Raw genomic sequence first — 18,372 nt, 5'->3', positions numbered from 1 at the left:
TGATCAGAGGCAACTGAGTGCAACAGGTGAGGAGAGTTGGGCTGATGGGAGGGGAGTGGCAGGCAGGCAGGTGAGGAGAAGGAGGGACCGGTGGAAAAGTACTGGGAGGTGAAGTGGATGAGAATGAGGAGAGGGCAGACTGTGACAACAGGGGCATAAGTTCCGCAGCTGAATCAGAGCCAAGTATAGAAACTTAGAAACATAGAAATTAGGTGCAGGAGTAGGCCATTCGGCCCTTCGAGCCTGCACCGCCATTCAATATGATCATGGCTGATCATCCAACTCAGTATCCCGTATCTGCCTGCTCTCCAAACCCTCTGATCCCCTTGGCCACAAGGGCCACATCTAACTCCCTCTTAAATATAGCAAATGAACTGGCCTCAACTACCCTCTGTGGCAGAGAGTTCCAGAGATTCACCACTCTCTGTGTGAAAAAAGTTCTCCTCATCTCGGTTTTAAAGGATTTCCCTCTTATCCTTAAGCTGTGACCCCTTGTCCTGGACTTCCCCCAACATCGGGAACAATCTTCCTGCATCTAGCCTGTCCAACCCCTTAAGAATTTTGTAAGTTTCTATAAGATCCCCTCTCAATCTCCTAAATTCTAGAGAGTATTCCCGGAGTATGTTTCGCAAATACAAGTGCACTGGAGATTTTTCACTCAAAATCCATATCATGGATGATGACAATATTACTGCTCTGACATCAATGCTGTGTGAGTTGTGAATACCCACAGTATGCATTTAGTGCCTGCAAAACGACTGAATCACTGGTGTCAGATAAACTGACGTTCACACGGTGGCGCTCCAGTTCTTTTGCCTAAAATGAACACTCGCAGATTAATGAAGAAGGCACGTTGTGTATGTTGTGCTGACTGCGATGTGGGTGGCATTTACCCTGAACGCTCTATTCCAAATGTTGCTTTACTTTTCGAACGCTTGACATCAGAACAATTATCACTTCGGAGCACGGAACATTTCATCTGTCCAATATACGGCAAATTCCTTTGGAAATGAGTGCACGGGCATTGGTAATTGCACTATAAATTACACGCACACAAACACTATCACAATAATGCTGCTGTTTTCGGAAAGAGTTTGAAATCCTTGTAATTTATAATCTCCATTTTATGCCTTAAGGCTCTTGTTATTGGGTAATGCCCGTGTTGTTTGGCCTGTTCATACACACATTGACAGGTAGTATATGAATTTCATGCAGGCAGTTTGGGCCGTTTCTATTTCTGTACCACGGTCGATGATTGAGGTGGACTGAATGCAAAGTCTCCGAGGCAAGTGGTTCAAAAAATGCGAGCTGCACTGAAAGTAACCGGAGACATTTAAAAAGAGGTCTCGAATATGCATTCCTCAACAATTATTTCGCAGAATAAGAATTGCAACAAGTCATAATTTGAAATAGTACAAACACGATTGGATTTCTTATATTGACCCTAATCCCAGAGAAATATCCTGTCGTATTTATGGGGGAAATGTTGTTACTTGAGGAATCAAATTTCACGGATCATTGCTGATTGGATACTGGGCTACTACAAGTGATCCAACGACATCGGTTCAATTCCAAAAGGCCTCGGGGGCGCAGTGTTTCAATAAATATGCACTACATACCGAAACCCAAACCTTTGCAACGGCCTATCGTACAGAGGTTAACGATTTGTTGTTACAACTCGGGACTACGAACATATACTTTGAGCTATGTACCCAGTAGAGTTTCTTACTTGTTACTGCTACTGGTCAACTAAGAAGGTCAAATATAGATACAAACAGCGGGACAGGCAGCACCTCTGGAGAGAAGGTATCGAGACCCTTCGTCAGACGAAGACATCACCCACTCCTCTCCAGAGATGCCGCCTGTCCCGCTGAGTTACATAGAAACATAGGAAATAGGTGCAGGAGTAGGCCATTCGGCCCTTCGAGCCTGCACCGCCATTCAATATGATCATGGCTGATCATCCAACTCAGTCTGAAGAAGGGTTTCGGCCCGAAACGTTACCCATTTCCTTCGCTCCATAGATGCTGCTGCACCCGCTGTGTTTCTCCAGCATTTTTGTGTACATCCAACTCAGTATCCTGTACCTGCCTTCTCTCCATACTACCTGATCCCTTTAGCCGCACGGGCAACATCTAACTCCCTCTTAAATATAGCCAATGAACTGATCTCAACTACCTTCTGTGGCAGAGAGTTCCAGAGATTCACCACTCTCTGTGTGAAAAATGTGTTTCTCATCTCGGTCCTAAAGGATTTCCCCTTTATCCTTAAACTGTGACCCCTTGTCCTGGAATCTAGCTTTTTACTCTAGCTTTTTGTGCCTGTCTTCAGTTTAAACCAACATCTGCAGTTCCTTCCCACACAACTAAGAAGGTCAGATTGGATCTAGAAGCATTAAAAGGGAATAAAATTAGCCGGCACTCATCTTTTCTTTAGTGATACTGTGGCGGTGTAGTCAATATGGACAGCGCTCATCCTCGTGATAAGTATTAACGGTTATAATATTGATGGGCAGCGTTGAGATTTGATTTAGATTTAATAATCGATGTTCAGATTTAGTTTTAAACCTCAATCTAATGTTTAAAAATGTAAATTTAACATTGGTGAGGTAGGGATGAAAGATATGTGCGGACTGTATCAATCCCCACTGCACCCGATCATTGCCAAAGTAACTGATGGGACATCGGATGATGAAAGAATGGGACGGCTAGGCTTGTATTCGCTGGAATTTAGAAGGATGAGAGAGGATCTATAGAAACATATACAATTCTTAGAGGATTGGACAGAGTAGATGCAGGAAAAAAATTCCCGATGTTGGAGAGTCCAGAACCAGGGGTCACAGTTTAAGAATAAGGGGTCGGCCAATTCGGACTGAGACGAAGGAAACCCTTTTCACCCAGAGTTGTGAATCTGTGGAATTCTTTGCCACAGAAGGCAGTGGAGGCCAATTCACTGGATGTTTTCAAGAGAGGGTTAGATTTAGCTAATAGGGCTGAGGGAATCGAAGGATATGGGAAAAAATCCAGAACGGGGTACTGATTTTGGATGATCAGCCATGATCATATTGATGGCTCGAAGGGCCGAATGGCCTACTATTTTCTATGTTTCTTTGTTTCTAACCATGGCTTGCACCCATTCTTTAGTATTTCATTATCATCTGTTAACGAGCTAACGTTTTAATAAATCTGCATTTTAAATATGTAAAGGAAGGCTCATCAGATGCTGCTTTAAACCCAAGAGAGGTTTAAACACAAAAAGATGGAGTAGTTCCACCGAGTCAGCCAGCACCTCTGGAGAAAATGAATAGGTGACGTTTCGGGTCCGGACCAGTAATTTTTTATTTCAAATGTTTAATTGAATCTGAAGAACGGCATCGATCCAACTTCTCAAGAGGCGTTGCCTGACCCGCTAAATTACTACAATACTTTATTTATTTAAATGAGTAGGTTTTTATTATAATGAGAATTATAATTTATTTAAGAATAGGGAGTAAGCCAATTAGAACGGAGACGAGGAAACCCTTTTTCACGCAGAGAGTGGTGAGTCTGTGGAATTCTCTGCCTCAGAGGCAGAGCTCTTAATTCTCTGCCTCAGAGGCAGAGCTCTTAAAGATAGCGGAGTCAGGGGATATGGGGAAAAGACAGGAAAAGGGATGATCAGCCATGATCACATTGAATGGCGGTGCTGGCTCGAAGGGCCGAATGGCCTACTCCTGCACCTATTATTTATTGTCTATTGTCTATTGATCCCAAGAGTTAGTGAGGTGCAATTTTAAAGCAGCCGGCCATGATGCTTTAAATTATGCCGGTATATCTTAATTTGGATAAATGTATTACGGAAGCCAGGGATGACCTAGATCTGACTAATATTCCAGCATTCGCCATTTCTTAGAACAATGTCCAGTTCGCAATTCGAAATAGGCCATTTAGTTTAATCGCAAATTAAAAGACGCAATCCACTTCACGAGCCTGGAGTACCGCCCTCCCGCTTTGCTGTATCTAGACACTGAGAAGCAATCCCGTACTTACACGGTCCCAAAGATTCGTTAGCAAAAGAACAATGATGATTTTTCTTGGCTCTAAATCGGATCGCGATTTAAGTGCATCTGGAGGATCCAGTGCTGGCTATATATAATCGCCAAGGGTCTTTATGTATTTTTAAATGATGTGTAACAGCGATTCTACCCACGCTCTTGCATGTCGTGTCCTGAAGATGACGGGGTAATTGCTCTGTGGATCTATTTTCGACAGGCTAGCAGCACCGTTTGACATCCCGCTGTTTTTCTTCGATGTCCCGTTTTACATGTCATTGCTGTACCCAGACACTCACCGTCAGATTCACTGCTCATATTCGTTTACCTAAAGCAAGTGTATCTGCAAACTGTGACTCAATGCACCGGCTTCTTCAAAAAAAAAATATTGTCGTTTAAACCTGCACCAGAGAAGGATACGAGAGATACCTAATTATAAGCAATCTTTTTTTTAATTACAGTTCGAGAGTTAATGATACCATCATTTTATATGAAAATGGATAGGGTTATTTTTTTTTTAGTTATGCAATTATCACCTAAAGTTTGTTCACTCCTTTCACAGAGGCCAAATTGGCTCTGTGTTAGTTGCGTTGCAGAAATGTTCAAGACGTCATGGGAATAATCAATATCGGTGGTACAAAAAAAAATGCTGGAGAAACTCAGCGGGTGCAGCAGCATCTATGGAGCGAAGGAAATAGGCAACGTTTCGGGCCGAAACGTTGGCTATTTCCTTCGCTCCATAGATGCTGCTGCACCCGCTGAGTTTCATCCAGCATTTTTGTGTACCTTCGATTTTCCAGCATCTGCAGTTCCTTCTTAATCAATATCGGTCGTTTGACAAACGGACTTTTCTCGTAATGTGGAACTCTTTCTGGGGAGAACGGAGGGTGTTGTACATTTCTAGTTATCCCCATTCTTCGAGATTATTTAACGCTGCGCTTTTAATTTTGAAGAAAAAACACTTGTGTTGTGTGGACTATTTCAGGGAACAGTTAAATGGCGTTGACCGGTGACCTAGGAGCTGTCTTCCTTCTCGAAGAAGCATTGAACATTAAGCATCTAAGCATGGAGTTAAAGTCTATAACTGGCAGTTCATCGTTACCTTACACTGTTTTTTTTTAAAGGTTTCTGATCGTTCCGTCATTGAACAAAAAATAAAATGATTGCACCTTCTGGAATTCTCCTGTGTGATAATTGCGCTGGAAACTAACACTTATGTAGCTTTTTATTAATCACAGGCAATTTGGGATCTGACATGACCTGACGTGATTGCATGCGCTATTCATCTTCTAGAGCAAACGACGTAATTTGGCAAATTGCCTTGACTTTTATCGGGTGTGTGAGAGTTCGGGGAAACGATATTCCTTATTGTACCAACCGACGAACAAAAGCAACTGATGGGTGAAAGGGGGAGGGGGGGGGGGGGGGAGAGGTGGGGGGCTGAGAGGCTAACATATCTGAAGGTAACAAGCAACAATTACATATCAAAAGGGGCAAAGATTGAACAAGATTCAAGATTCAAGATTCAATTAAAAAAAAATGGCTAGAAAATTTTTTAATCTTTCCCCCGCTTATTTTAAATCTATGAATTTTACTATTTGAATCCCAGGTGCAAAATTCGGGTGGGAATCCCAGGGGGGGGGGGGGGGGGGGGGGGGGTCGTGCAAAACAACATAGACGCACGGCACAGTCAAGGAAACTAATTTAAAATACCCCAATATATTTGGGAAGTAAATAAATAAGCATTTTATTTGGTCTGGAAACAAAATCGCGTATTGTACATTTGCAGGTGCAGCGGTTATTAACCAGGCTGGTCGGGTCCGCTCCGGCTGTACCTTGCAGCGCAGGGCAGTTGACAGGAACCTCAGCCCGTTCCCCTGAGTGTGAAGCGATCGATTGCACTGCCTGTCCGGGAGTACACGAGTGCATAAACCTCGTCTGAATCATAACATGTAGCAGATATACATTGTATGCGGCAGCTCTACAATATAAACGGAATCGCGAAATTCTATCACACGAAATAACACCCAGAAAATGCATTGGCCGCCTCACAATTAAAGGAAAAACCAACAAACCTGACTCAGGTCAAATGATCATTTTGCGAAGGAGCACGGCCAGTTCCACCATTAGCCCACCTTTCCGTGGGTACAAAGCGGGTTCAAAGGGTTTGTACAATAAATAGTCAACGATGGAAATGAAAATACGGCCACGCTAATAAATATACAACCTAACTTTAAAAGTTGAGCGAGTTTTGTGCAATGATCGTGTATAATATCAAAGCAGTCGAATCGCCCTGTGCAGTAATTAGAATAAACATAAATATTTTAACATTTTGTCATTTATACATGACTCCCGGTGCGCACCCGTTGGTGTTCTTTTAAAACGGCGAATTATTTCAGCACTCAGTTATATCCGCTGAAATGATAAGATTTCAGACACCACTGACCCCAATGCTCGTTAGATATTTCATTTCTGGTCAGAAAAAAGAAGAAATTATTCTTTAATCAAAGAACGTAGAACAAATGCAGCACAGGAACAGCCCCGATGTCTGCGCCGACCATTAAGCCGATTTAAAGTACAGTAATTCCTTCTGCCTCCTCGTGGGTAATATCCATCACGTCCTTGCCTCTTCATGTTCCTGTCTGCTCCAGCATGTTGCGTCTACCTGCCTATAAAAACTGTTATCGTATGTGCTTCCAGTTCCACCTCCAACCCCACCTCGGCAGCACGTTATCTGTGTAAAAGAAAACGGCTAGAAAAATCTTTAATCTTTCCCCCGCTTATTTTAAATCTATGCCCTTTTACTATTTGACATTTCCACCTTGGTGACAAGATTCGGCCTGTCTGTTCAATCTATGCCTCTCATAATTTGACATGCTTCTTTCAGGTCGCTCCTCAACCCCTGACTCTCAAGGGAAAACAATCCTTGTTTGTACCTCCTCTTTTTATAGCTAATAATCTCAAATCCCGGAAACATCCTGGTGAATCAATTGCATTTATTTTTCCAGATATGCACTCATGGGAGATTTTGAAGTGCTTAGTCGCAACAATGCGAAACGCAGTCTCGTTTTATGGAGCAGCTTTAGCAGTTTTTGTTCACATTCTTTAAACGAGCGACTAGAATGCACGGAAACACAAACACTGCCGTTTGAAGATCGAATCCACAATCTGCGGGTTAAAAGCTTCAAGGCTCAATGCCGCTCACTCGCACTTCGCTACGCATTGAAGAGGCAGGTCTTGATGTTAGTGATCATGAATGCTTATAGCGGGGAAATGTGATGAAGACCATGGCAGAAGGGTAAAGTGGTACGAATGACACTTGTAAACGACAAGCCTATTATGCTGGCGGCGGTGGAGTGGAAAAGAGGCGCATCTGAAGGTCTCTCGACCTCCTATTGAAGAGGACATGGATCTGGTGCTAAATTTATCCAGACTCGTGCCCTTACTGCTTCGGGGTCACGGTGAATTGACTCATTCCTGCCTCGGACGCTTTCTTTACTTTCAATTCTAATCATTGACTTTTCCTGGAGCTGTCGAATTTATTTTAAAAAAAATGTGAATCTAATCCCACAAAATATCAACAACAATAAAATACCTTTAGTGCTTCCGAAAATCGAAATCTGAATTTGTCCTTCATTGTATAACAGCCGTGCGCGTCAGCTCGGGTGCTGTAACCCTATCTGGACCAAAAGTAAGTCTGCCTCAACTGTAAAACGATTGTTAATAGTTACTACTTAGGCCGAATGCCATGTGCCCAAACATCCACCCTTAAAAACACACTTAAATCGGATCATTTCGGATTGTTAAGGTTCTTCATTGGTGATTCGAACGTACATGTTGAATCAGCGAATGTTCACACAAAGTTTTCTGACACCGAGTCGTTGTGTTGTAGTTTTATTGCTCGGCAGCCCAATGACTTTGCCATCGCGTTCCTGTATCAAATCATCCCCAATAGGATGTTTTAATTTGCGTTGCTTAAATCAGTTATGCAACCCGCATGTTTTACTTCTGTTGTTTATAATAACAAAGTCCTGCAAAACGCAGGCCAACAGCAGTCACTATGGAAAGGACACTTGGTTGAAGACAGCGGCCTTATAACATGGGAGCGTGGGCGAATGACACACATTTCAGCCAAATTGTGTTGATTGCAAGACAAGTGTAATCGGATTTTTTTTATTGAAATTCGTTTTTAACATCAAAATCTTTTGACAATGATTCATAGGTATACATTTTCAAGTGCAATTATATTCAACTGTATTTATTTATAAAAAGCGTGCATACATGTGCCTTATTATACTTTATGGCAAAAAAAATCTATAGTCCTTGCAAAATCTTTCGTATCAGTATGTAATACTGTCAGAGTATCAAGTTTGACGTTTTGATTTCAAGATTTATATATAAATAGAATGCACTAAAGCTCATCACTAAACACCCAGCTCGTTAATATTGATATAGGAATCGAATGCTGCTATAGAATAATTAGTCGCTTGGAATACGCACCATTTCTTCATTCTTAACTAATTTGACGAGTCATCCGGACAGTTTGTCTTATCCTAAATTATTTCTTGTTTGGATCCACGGAACTCAAGCAAAGGAGTCGATTCGCTTTCTTTTTTTTTTTAATTGTCCGCAGCGTCGCTGATCTAGAAATACTAACATGTCACCAGCGGCTTGTTTATGATGAAGATCACGGATCGATGTAAAGCTTCCAACTCTGCCATGTCGCACCCTGGCTTGGATTTAACATCAATAATGATAATACTAAAAATTAAATACGCACTAAATCGAAGCTGATTTAAAAGAAGGTTTTCACATGACACACGGTTTGATGTCCTGGCACACGCTCTGGTGGTGGTGATGGTAGTATGACCCGCTAGCCGATGGGTGGAAAGATGAAATCCCATTGAAATTGAGCACAAAATCTTTTCTGTCACATACGGGCGAGGAGTGAGTCTGATAACGAGGTAGGCCCACTGAAACGGTAAAGAATGAATTATCACCCATAGCTTATTTTCACAACATTCATTTCCTTGTGTACTTCATGTTTTTACAGCTAGCATGTGTAATGCAAACTATGAATATGTTTTTATTGATGCTTATTCCCCACAATTCTACGTATTGATTGTGTGTCACTTTTTTTTTTAAGTTGGGGGGGGGGGGGGGGGGGGACTTGAGACTCTCGGGAACAATGAATTCCTTTGTGGGACGGGACCCTGCCACTCGTCCAAGGAGTTGACAGTTGTTTCCCAGATGTTAAATCCACATGTGCGTTACCGCTGAAATTTCCTCCACTGTAAAAAGATAATGTTTTTCGCACTCTTCGGTGTAAAGCCCACATACATATAGTGACTAATACGCTTCCTATTTGTGCTCGCAGCTCTTAATCTAGCTCAACATCATCATTTTCCCGAATATCTCAAAATGGATTCATTAGATTTGTTAAATTACATTGTTTGATTCAGTATGCGACATTAATCAATATGATCCCCAAAAAGCTTTTCATTAAAAAAAAAACAAGAACCAAATTCCCCGGGCGCCCTGATTGGTGAATATAATATTGTGTTTACACTGAGATAGAATTAAACCCGTTCTCAGTTCCAATTTATTTCAACAGTTTGAGGATGAATAAAGATGTAACATTTTTTTTTACAGTGAGGGGAAAAATACATCATAAAATTCTACCTGAATTATTTATCGTGCTAAATAATGGCATGCAACTAAATTAAACTTTTCTCCAAACAAGTTCTGAACTGCACACCAATAATATCTAATCTTCAATTTAGTGTATAATTTCTCAATCAGTTGGTTTATAATTAACAAGTACTGAAACAGAAGTCAAGCTATGTTATGTTTGAACCATATTCTACTCTTCGAGATGTCTTGTTTCCATGAAATCGCAAAATAATAATTTCAGTCTGTCTTTAATTAATTATCCGACAGAATTACATATTATATTTCGGGGTTTATGAGATCGGGTTGTGTTAATATTCCTTCCTCACCGAATAAAGCTGTCAATGTTAATTGTAACACTTCGGCAGTCACTATTTTTTAAATATTCTCAAACGTGCTGTGATGGTGTGATTATGATATATATTATTTGAGTTGCAGGTTGCGCTGTTAAAGCTAAGTGGTACAAAAATATTAACACCCTATGCAACCTGTGTGACTGCTCTACCCAACTACGTATCTACAACTATTTTCCATCTTTGCCTTTTACTAATCTTGGTTACTTTTATTTAAAGGCCCTTGATTTCGCATTTTGCCTTTCTTTTAATAGTCTGAATTGCGAAATCAAAGGCATAAAAAAAGCACACAGCACAATTTTTCCTCGGACTGAGAATGAATGGAGCCGATACAGATGTCTTTTTGTTGGCAGTTGCCGGCCAGCAGTTCCCAGAACATTTTTTAACAGCATCAGCTCTCATCTGGGTTAAGTCAAGCTAAAATCCTCTTCAGTGTGGTCCGGCCGCGACTGTCTTTGTTTAGTTAACCTCCCCGACCCACATTTTCAGCGACTGTTTGGAGAGTTCTGCCTCAAGTCTCCACGGTTCCTATACATCTTGTAGACGTTGTTATTTTTATCTTTCGCCATTTCAGCAGAAATGTAAAAGGGGCAGAAAGGTGTTGTGATAGAACGATACGCGATAACCCCAGATAAGGGACGCTTTTTACCGTTGAAGTTAGTGTTATGCACGGAAAAGAAATAAAACAAGGCTGCCAGCCCTGTTCTGTAGAGGAGGTATACGAGTTTATGGCAAGCTCTAAATTTAGGGTTTATATTTATTAAGGTATACCTTTTATAATATAATTATTGGGTCCATTATTTAAATTAGCGTTATTTGCATTCCAACAATATATTTAACAATGCATTTTTAAACAATGTTTTAATCTCCTCGAAACAAAATTACTACAATGCTCTGCAATAAACTGACAGTTTAAATCATAAAAATCTCCAAGTGTTATGACAGATCTCACCATGACATTAACCTATCCCCGAGTGTACTAGAAGATTGTTGTTATTGCTTTCAATTATTTAATTAAGGGTTGCATTTACCTCCTGTCTGTTTAATTCTGTCCAACTAAAGTGAATATTTGGAAATATGTTGTTAATTGTTAGATTTCTCTCCGGTTTAAACTGCTTACATTTGGCTCCCCTCAGATTTTAATACGACCATCCCTTCTCCAATCGCCCCCCCCCTCCCCCCCGTTTATTAATTGCACTTTAAACGTCTGCTCTACATTAATGTTTTTCAAAGGCAGTTACGTATCTGATGGAAAACAATAATAATACCAAAAATAGTGCGTGTTTTGACTAGCTTGCATTATCAAACCGGACTGCAACATTGCAATCTTTGGTCATCTGAGATTATTTTCGAACTCGACACGGGAAATACCAATTAAATTTTAAAAAAAAAACCCATCTAGCTAATATTTTGTTTTGCGTCCAAGTTGAATGCGGAAACAATGTGCAATATAAATATATATATATTTATCTAAACAATTAATACGTAAAAAAAATACCTGTGATTTCTGCGGGGTCCCTTGTGTTTTGGTGCAGGTAACTTTGCTCCAGCGAGTAGGTGGACATGCTGGAGTGAAGGCTGGAAGGGACGGAGTTGATGGGGCCCAGGCTCTGCTGCTTAATGTACGGGGATCCTCCCGAGGATGACCATGGGGCAGATGAGGCTGAGTATGGCGAGTGGCACTCCAGCGCACTGGCCACAGCGGGGGACGATGGCACCGGGCTACTGCTACTATCGGGACCATACTCTCCACCGGAAGACACGGGGCAACTGGCCATGTAAGTCGAGCCAGGGTTAGGGGACATGTGGGGGATATGATGCCCGCTGCTGAGTCCATCATAGTTCCCTGATAAGGAATTGCTCATCATGCTGAGGCTATTCTCCAGATTGTAACCGCTGGCGTGGCAAGACAGGGAAGCGGCGGGATTCTGGAAGTCGAAGGTTTGGGGGATAATGGAGGGGCCAAATCCCAAGCCGTTCATCATCCTGTACATGGGCTTGAGCGTCTGGCACTTCCTACGGAACCCTCTGGGTCGACGGCGAAAGGAGCCTTCCTCAAACATGAATTCACTGGCAGGGTCGATGGTCCAGTAATGTCCCTTCCCTGGCCTGCCGAGTCCTTTGGGCAATTTGATGAAGCACTCGTTCAGCGACAGATTGTGGCGCACCGAGTTCTTCCATCCCTGGTAAGACCCTCGGAAGAAGGGGAACCGGGTTTGCAGGAACTGATAGATCTCGCTCAGGGTGAGCCTCTTGGTCGGGGAACTCTGTATAGCCATTACGATCAAAGCGATGTAAGAATAAGGGGGTTTCTCCGGCCGCCGCAACCCACCGTTGGTCTTCTTCATTTTGGCCAAGGCGGAGTTTTCCGTCGCTGGCGACTGCTGGCTGATCAAGGCCGATTTTAACACTCCGGGAACCGGGCTGGACCTGACAGACGCCGGAGGATCCAAATGTTGCTGCGGGTTCTCAGTCGTCATCTCTTTCTTTGAAAGGAAAAGTATGTAACCCGGTGAGTGTTGCTGGGCGGGTGGTGGGGTAATGAAGTAAAAGTCTTTTTTTTTAAACTAGTAATGATTGCTGCAGACGCTACGCCCTATTTAATCTAACTGGTCCGCGGACGTTTATTCCACTGTAAATACGTCAAAACACAAGACTTCTATTTAATCGGCTGCACACACTGGCTTCATTTCAGGAACCCCCGCTCCTCAAGCTCGGACGGCTGCAGATATGGACGACTCGGTTTCAGATTCGCCTTATTCTCGAGGTATGCTTGCACAGGCCTTTCCTTTGAGGCGGCGACCGGTTCATGTGCCGGCGTTCGCTTATGTTCCCCCTCTAGGAAACTTTGCAAACGACCAAAAAAACAACACGCGTCCTGATTCCTGGCAGCAGTTGAGTGGCCCCCCGAAATCACCGCTCCGTCCTCCACCTGGTGGCCATCCCAATAGCGAGCCCTTTAAGAGGAAGCGCGGAGAGGTCCCACTGTACTCCCTCCCCACCAACCCTTCTCTTCGCAGTGGCTGCTACAGCCAAAGAAAAGCTGGCCACCTATCACCGAGTAAATCTCCTCTCTAAGCCTCCTCCTCCTGAATGAAACCAGATTCCAGGCGACCATTGAGTACACTCCAAACTCTCAGCGGCCGCGAGTACATTGTTTCAGCGCTGTGTAACAGACAATCCGCCCAAACTAATCCCTCCACGCAATTAGTCCATTCATCAATCTCATTTAAACAGTTCAATCGCGTCTGTCATATCAGGGAAAGAGAGCATTCCATTATATTGGCTGTATATCCAGGCAATCAAAATATATCCAAAATGTCTTTTGAGGTCTTCCAGGCTTATAACGGAATAGATTCCTTCATAAAATAAATCTGCAACATTTTTGCCCAAGACGATTTTGGAGCGGCTAACATGATATGAATATGCTGTATTCCTATCATTCGCAACTTCCCTTTGACTTTATTTTTTCTATTAATCTCTCTCTACTAAGAATCAATGTCTACATATTAATTCGAGATTCACCCCGTAAAGAATTGGCATAGAAAAGATTAACTGTTAGTCCTAATAAGTAGTTTTGATGCCTCGTTAAAACTAAATAGTAATTCCGTGGCGCCACTGTCATCTTATGGGTGCAAAGGACTTTAAAACAAAGAAGCTGCGAACAAAATTATGAAAATTGCGAATATCCTCATCTGATATTTCTGTTACCAACGTTTGATCAATTATCTCATCACACTCGTTTCTCGGCAATTACACATAAAATCCAGGTGTCTTCCGAAGGAGGTGCAGCTATTGTAGTCAATTGTAGCTGATTTGCAAATGATATCAAATATACCTTTCCGAGAATGGGGCAAAAAATATGTTTATCATTGATCTCCCCAAATCCTTCACAGACTCTCGCACATATTGCTGAAGCACAAACACGGATGCTCACGCATGTACACGCGCATCCAAACAGCAAGTTTGCTGAGGTATTCGCACGCTTGCATGCACACAAGCTTTCCTTTTGCTCCCAAGTTCGCGCAACCTGTATTCGCCTCAGTAACCGTGTACATTTTAATAAACGGGATTTTATTTATGAATTGGTTTTAATTGCACGGTTTTATCCAGCGCTATGTGCTGCTCAACTATTTGTTTTGCAAATTGACCTGGTGTATCATCGTCAGTATATACTTTAAGCGAAAGTAAAATTCGATTTTATAATGAGGAGCATTCATACTTCAATTAGTATCAATAATCCAAGCAAGGGACACGCATACTATTTCATTTTATCGTGTTCATCATGTTGCATTTCGTTCTGAATCGAATCTACGAACAAAATGCTGCTGCAGCACAAAGGCATATTTTTCTAAAATAATATCAGACACGTAATTCTATTAATATGCTGAGTAACATTCCTTCACAAAATTCGTTTCACAGAATCGGTTTGATGTTAATTGGGACGCGTGCATAATTGCCGTAATATCAACCAAAATAACTGAAAAAAATGTATAGAATAGGAGTTTTAAATTGCTGACAATAAGGGAGATGGGAAGACGTATCCGAAGGCAGTGAGTGGTTAAATGAAAGAAAACGAATGGCGACAGTACGTAGAGATTATGGAGAAGGAGCGAAAAGCACAGTTTCTGAGAGAGAAAGAGAGGGGGGATTATAGGGGGAGGGGTGTTCGGTGGGAGTACGTTCTGTTGTAGTGCGTTGTATTGGATGAGACCTGTGTTCATGGGGTATTGTTCCTCATAACTAAATTTGACATGAGTGGAAGCAGGCCTTTTCCATCAAACTTTGCCTGTACCACACACAGAGCGTCGGTGTCAGTTTACTGCTCCAGTCCTGCAGGCAACTTCCCCCCTGAGCGCTACAATAATTAGACAAAGAAAAGCAAAATTAACTTAGCAGGCGTCGACAGCTTCCTCTTGAGCGCAGCCAGCATTTGCAGGGATTTACGCAAAATGGCTCGATTGTACCTGAACTCAATCAACAAAACTTGGTTTAGTAGCAATAACACAACTTCTAGTTACTAAATTCTGTTGAATGGAACTTTAAATTCCAAAATAGAATCAACAGTTAATCGTTTTGTTTTAGTTAATACCTGTAAATTGGATTGCAATGTACATTGTTCAGTATTACTCATACAGTTTCTCTGGAAATATAGCCGTTTGATTCAATCCTTCATTCACTTTGATATTGATAAACGTGGGCATATTTGACGTATGCACAAGTTACAATTGATTGATGTTTCACTTCTGATCCTTCACAGATTGCAGCATCAGTTCCTTACATATCTTCCTTTGATCGTCACCTCAAACCCTTCCAAACTTTCCCATTCCACATTGTAACAATAGCGTCCATTTAAGTCTAAACCCGTGATCTACCCATTGAATTTTGTCCCTTGATTATCAGCATTGTGCAGATTCACTTAAATGAAAATATCGGCGACTAAAATATGAAATATTTTAATAACCACAGGAAAACTCGCATATGGATACCTTAAAGTTTATGACCAGCTGTCACGTTTCACAGCACTGTGCAGCCAAGACTAAAGAGTTTGTTTTGCTTATCTGGAGACTAATGATGTACAATTATGAGTACATTTTGTTAGTTTGATATGAATGTTTTATTGAAGATCTTGACGTTCTTCAGCTAATTTATTTTTTCAAAGAAAGAACGTTTACATGCACCATGCCTCAACTATCTTCAACAACGTGTCGGAAGGTTAACCCATCCTCCCCCATTGAATCATACGTCTTGGTACTTTCATAAAGCGCTGTTTATTTATATCTTATATTGATATGGAATGCACGATTCGGATTCGAAGCCTATGTCCAAATTAAGCGTCGGTTCAAATAAATCGATTACATTCGTTAATTTCGATTGTAGTGTTTCATTTCGCTTGTGCAGTTGCCTTTCAGTTTGAGTGGAACGCTAAACACTTCGGATCAAATTCTGACCCGCACAAGTTAGACAAAACATAAACACGGCCGTTTGGAAGCCGTATTGTCTGGGAAGAGTTACACGGAAATTATTTTGAATGGAAACAATAACGTCAACCCTTTTGGGTGGTTACATTGAACCACGGATAGGGAAAACATAACTTAGCAAACAAGGTCTTGCATTTTATCCTGAAGACTGCATCTAATTAATTGACGTTTGACATTTCAAATTATCCGAGGCGATACATTTGATTTTTAGAAAGTAATTACATTGCAACTGGTTTAATAATCAGAAATTACCACAAATGTCCTGAAAAATCCCACGCACTTGAGAGGAAGGCATGTGTGCATGCCGTTAGATGTAATATATTAAAAAGGGCTAGGGTGTACAATAATTCAGAGATGCAAGGTTTCAAGTCTCCTCAACTTAGAACGATTTTTATCACGATGCATGATTTTTTTTTGTCTAAATTTGGTGAGGTTTTTGGAAATGGGTAATTGTAGAAATAGTATGATCCCAACGCTCCTTCCCTAAATCTTGATAAGGTTTCTTTCTGGGTGTCCAATGGGCTAAGGCCTTTTGAATCAACCAGTTGTTGATGACTCCCGTTTCATTTATATCAAAGGTGTATCGATTAATTATTTCACAGTCGAATTATTTCCTTATTCAACCCGGTGAGCTTCCTTTATGCGACACACAATTCAGGCAAGTTGTCTAATTTATGAACGTCCCGAAGGTTGGCGGTGAAGGTTGTCGCCACCTTTTAAGCAGCGTCGGGGAACGCCGTGCGTATTTTTGTTGCATCAATCAATGAATGGGCTGACCAAACACTGACTCTTATCTGACCACCTTCATTCTTTCGCCACTCTCCTCTTGTGAAAGCGGAAAGCATTTGGTACCACGAGTACTTCTCTTTGTTTTAATTGCCTAGTGTCATCGCGTACTTATTCATGGGTTGACTGGTCGGTGATAGTGAAGTCCAAGTTAACATAACAAGTGCGAGCATTGCTGCGGTTGTAATGTTATCATCGCTTGTATTAAGTGACATTCTGAAAGTAGCTGCTTTTCACGGGTGGGGAAGAAGTATATATAAGTCTCTTTTAAAAGATGACGTGTTTATATCGTCCATATTCAATAGTGATATTGCGTTTTCTTAAGTTCGGCAGCAACCCCATACCTCTGTCCTATCTGTCTATTGTACATTCTCAAGTACACGATGGTGCATGTGCGCTGACAGACCGCGGAGATCCCCTTTCACTGTCTCACCACAAGGCTTTTATGCACCTCCAGTTAAAATGTTACCCTGTCACGGATCGCTGTCAAAACACAAAACGGAAAAAACTAAATTAGGACGACAAGTCTCTCAACACACCTGTAACTCCAATGCTCACACTCCTAACGATTCAGATTTTTTTCCCCCAAAATATTGATTCCCTCAGAAATCTCAAATCAATTTCTGCAGCGGTCTTGTAGCTCGGGATAAAGACGTAAGGACTTACATTCATATGGAACAGGGTCCATCCAAATATACACAAATGCCAACGTGTTCGTATAGCTCTTATTCCGCTGTTCATACTTCGCACTATATCAGATAATTTCGGATGGGGGAATCAGGGGGCGAATGCTATGACACACCGAACTCTCAAATCCGCTCAGCTGACCCGATCACCGGTGGCGGGCAGAATGTGATCCAGATCAGCAAAGCGTTTGAGCAGCGTTTGTTACTTAGTTCTACACCCTCCGGGGGGTATATCTCTTTGTCGGACAAAAGAGAGAAGCACAGGGCGGAAGATCCAACGAAAATGAAAGTTAGAGGACGCAAATTCTATATGATTTAATCTAACAACAATCTGGGTGATTCACTTTGACTAATAAGTAACCTCAAGGAAAGAGAAGGTTTCTAATGGAGGGTTGCAGTCCAGGTAAGGTGGCATCTGGTGCAAAAGCATTGTGAATTAATTTAGTATGGTATTCATTGGCGCTGAGGTGCCGAAGTTAAGTGGCTATAATGATCAGGACCATTCGCTAAGTACAGTATATGTGTTTTCGATCACATAGCCACTGAGGTATCGATGTTATAGTACCATAGGGTCAAAGGCTTTTCCAACGTATATGCGCTCTTGATCAATCCTGTGAGTATAATGGTCGCAAGGCAATGTTGAGAAATTGCAATGAATGAGTCCCGCTGACACTGATTATTCTTGCTTGATGTTGGGAAGATAAATGGAGCCACAGGCCGTTTTTCCAGTAAGCTATGCACTTCAAGGCAAATAAACGCGTGTTCATTTCATAGAAAAGAGGATGTCGTTTGACGGTGAAATGTAAGAGTAAATGGATAATACACCACATACACCTGGAGTTTCCAGTTAAGTGTTCTCGGTGTCC

The 18,372-nt window shown here is 41.7% G+C and overlaps 1 protein-coding gene across 1 annotated transcript; it reads right to left on the bottom strand.

Annotated features, from left to right (window-relative positions):
* Positions 1 to 8,162: 8,162 nt before the first annotated feature.
* Positions 8,163 to 13,191, bottom strand: LOC129706981 (forkhead box protein F2-like). The gene is made up of 2 exons (XM_055651686.1): positions 11,552 to 13,191; positions 8,163 to 9,003 (listed from the first exon to the last, which is right to left on the bottom strand). Exons 1-2 carry the CDS (start codon positions 12,531 to 12,533, stop codon positions 8,840 to 8,842), a joined length of 1,146 nt encoding a protein of 381 aa, XP_055507661.1. The 5' UTR covers positions 12,534 to 13,191; the 3' UTR covers positions 8,163 to 8,839.
* Between the last annotated feature and the right edge of the window lie 5,181 nt (positions 13,192 to 18,372).

The sequence above is a fragment of the Leucoraja erinacea genome, chromosome 2 (genome assembly GCF_028641065.1).
Source record: "Leucoraja erinacea ecotype New England chromosome 2, Leri_hhj_1, whole genome shotgun sequence".
Taxonomy (NCBI): domain Eukaryota; kingdom Metazoa; phylum Chordata; class Chondrichthyes; order Rajiformes; family Rajidae; genus Leucoraja; species Leucoraja erinaceus.
Note: the sequence above shows the minus strand (reverse complement) of the source record. Positions and strands in the feature narration are given on the sequence as shown.

What these genes read in the sequence shown, in the direction of transcription:
- LOC129706981 (XM_055651686.1), bottom strand. Translation starts at nt 12,533, where the DNA reads ATGACGACTGAGAACCCGCAGCAACATTTGGATCCTCCGGCGTCTGTC. An exon ending in GGACCCCGCAGAAATCACAG is followed by an intron (nt 9,004 to 11,551) that starts GTATTTTTTTTA and finishes TTACCGTTTCAG; the next exon opens with TGGGCCTACCTCGTTATCAG.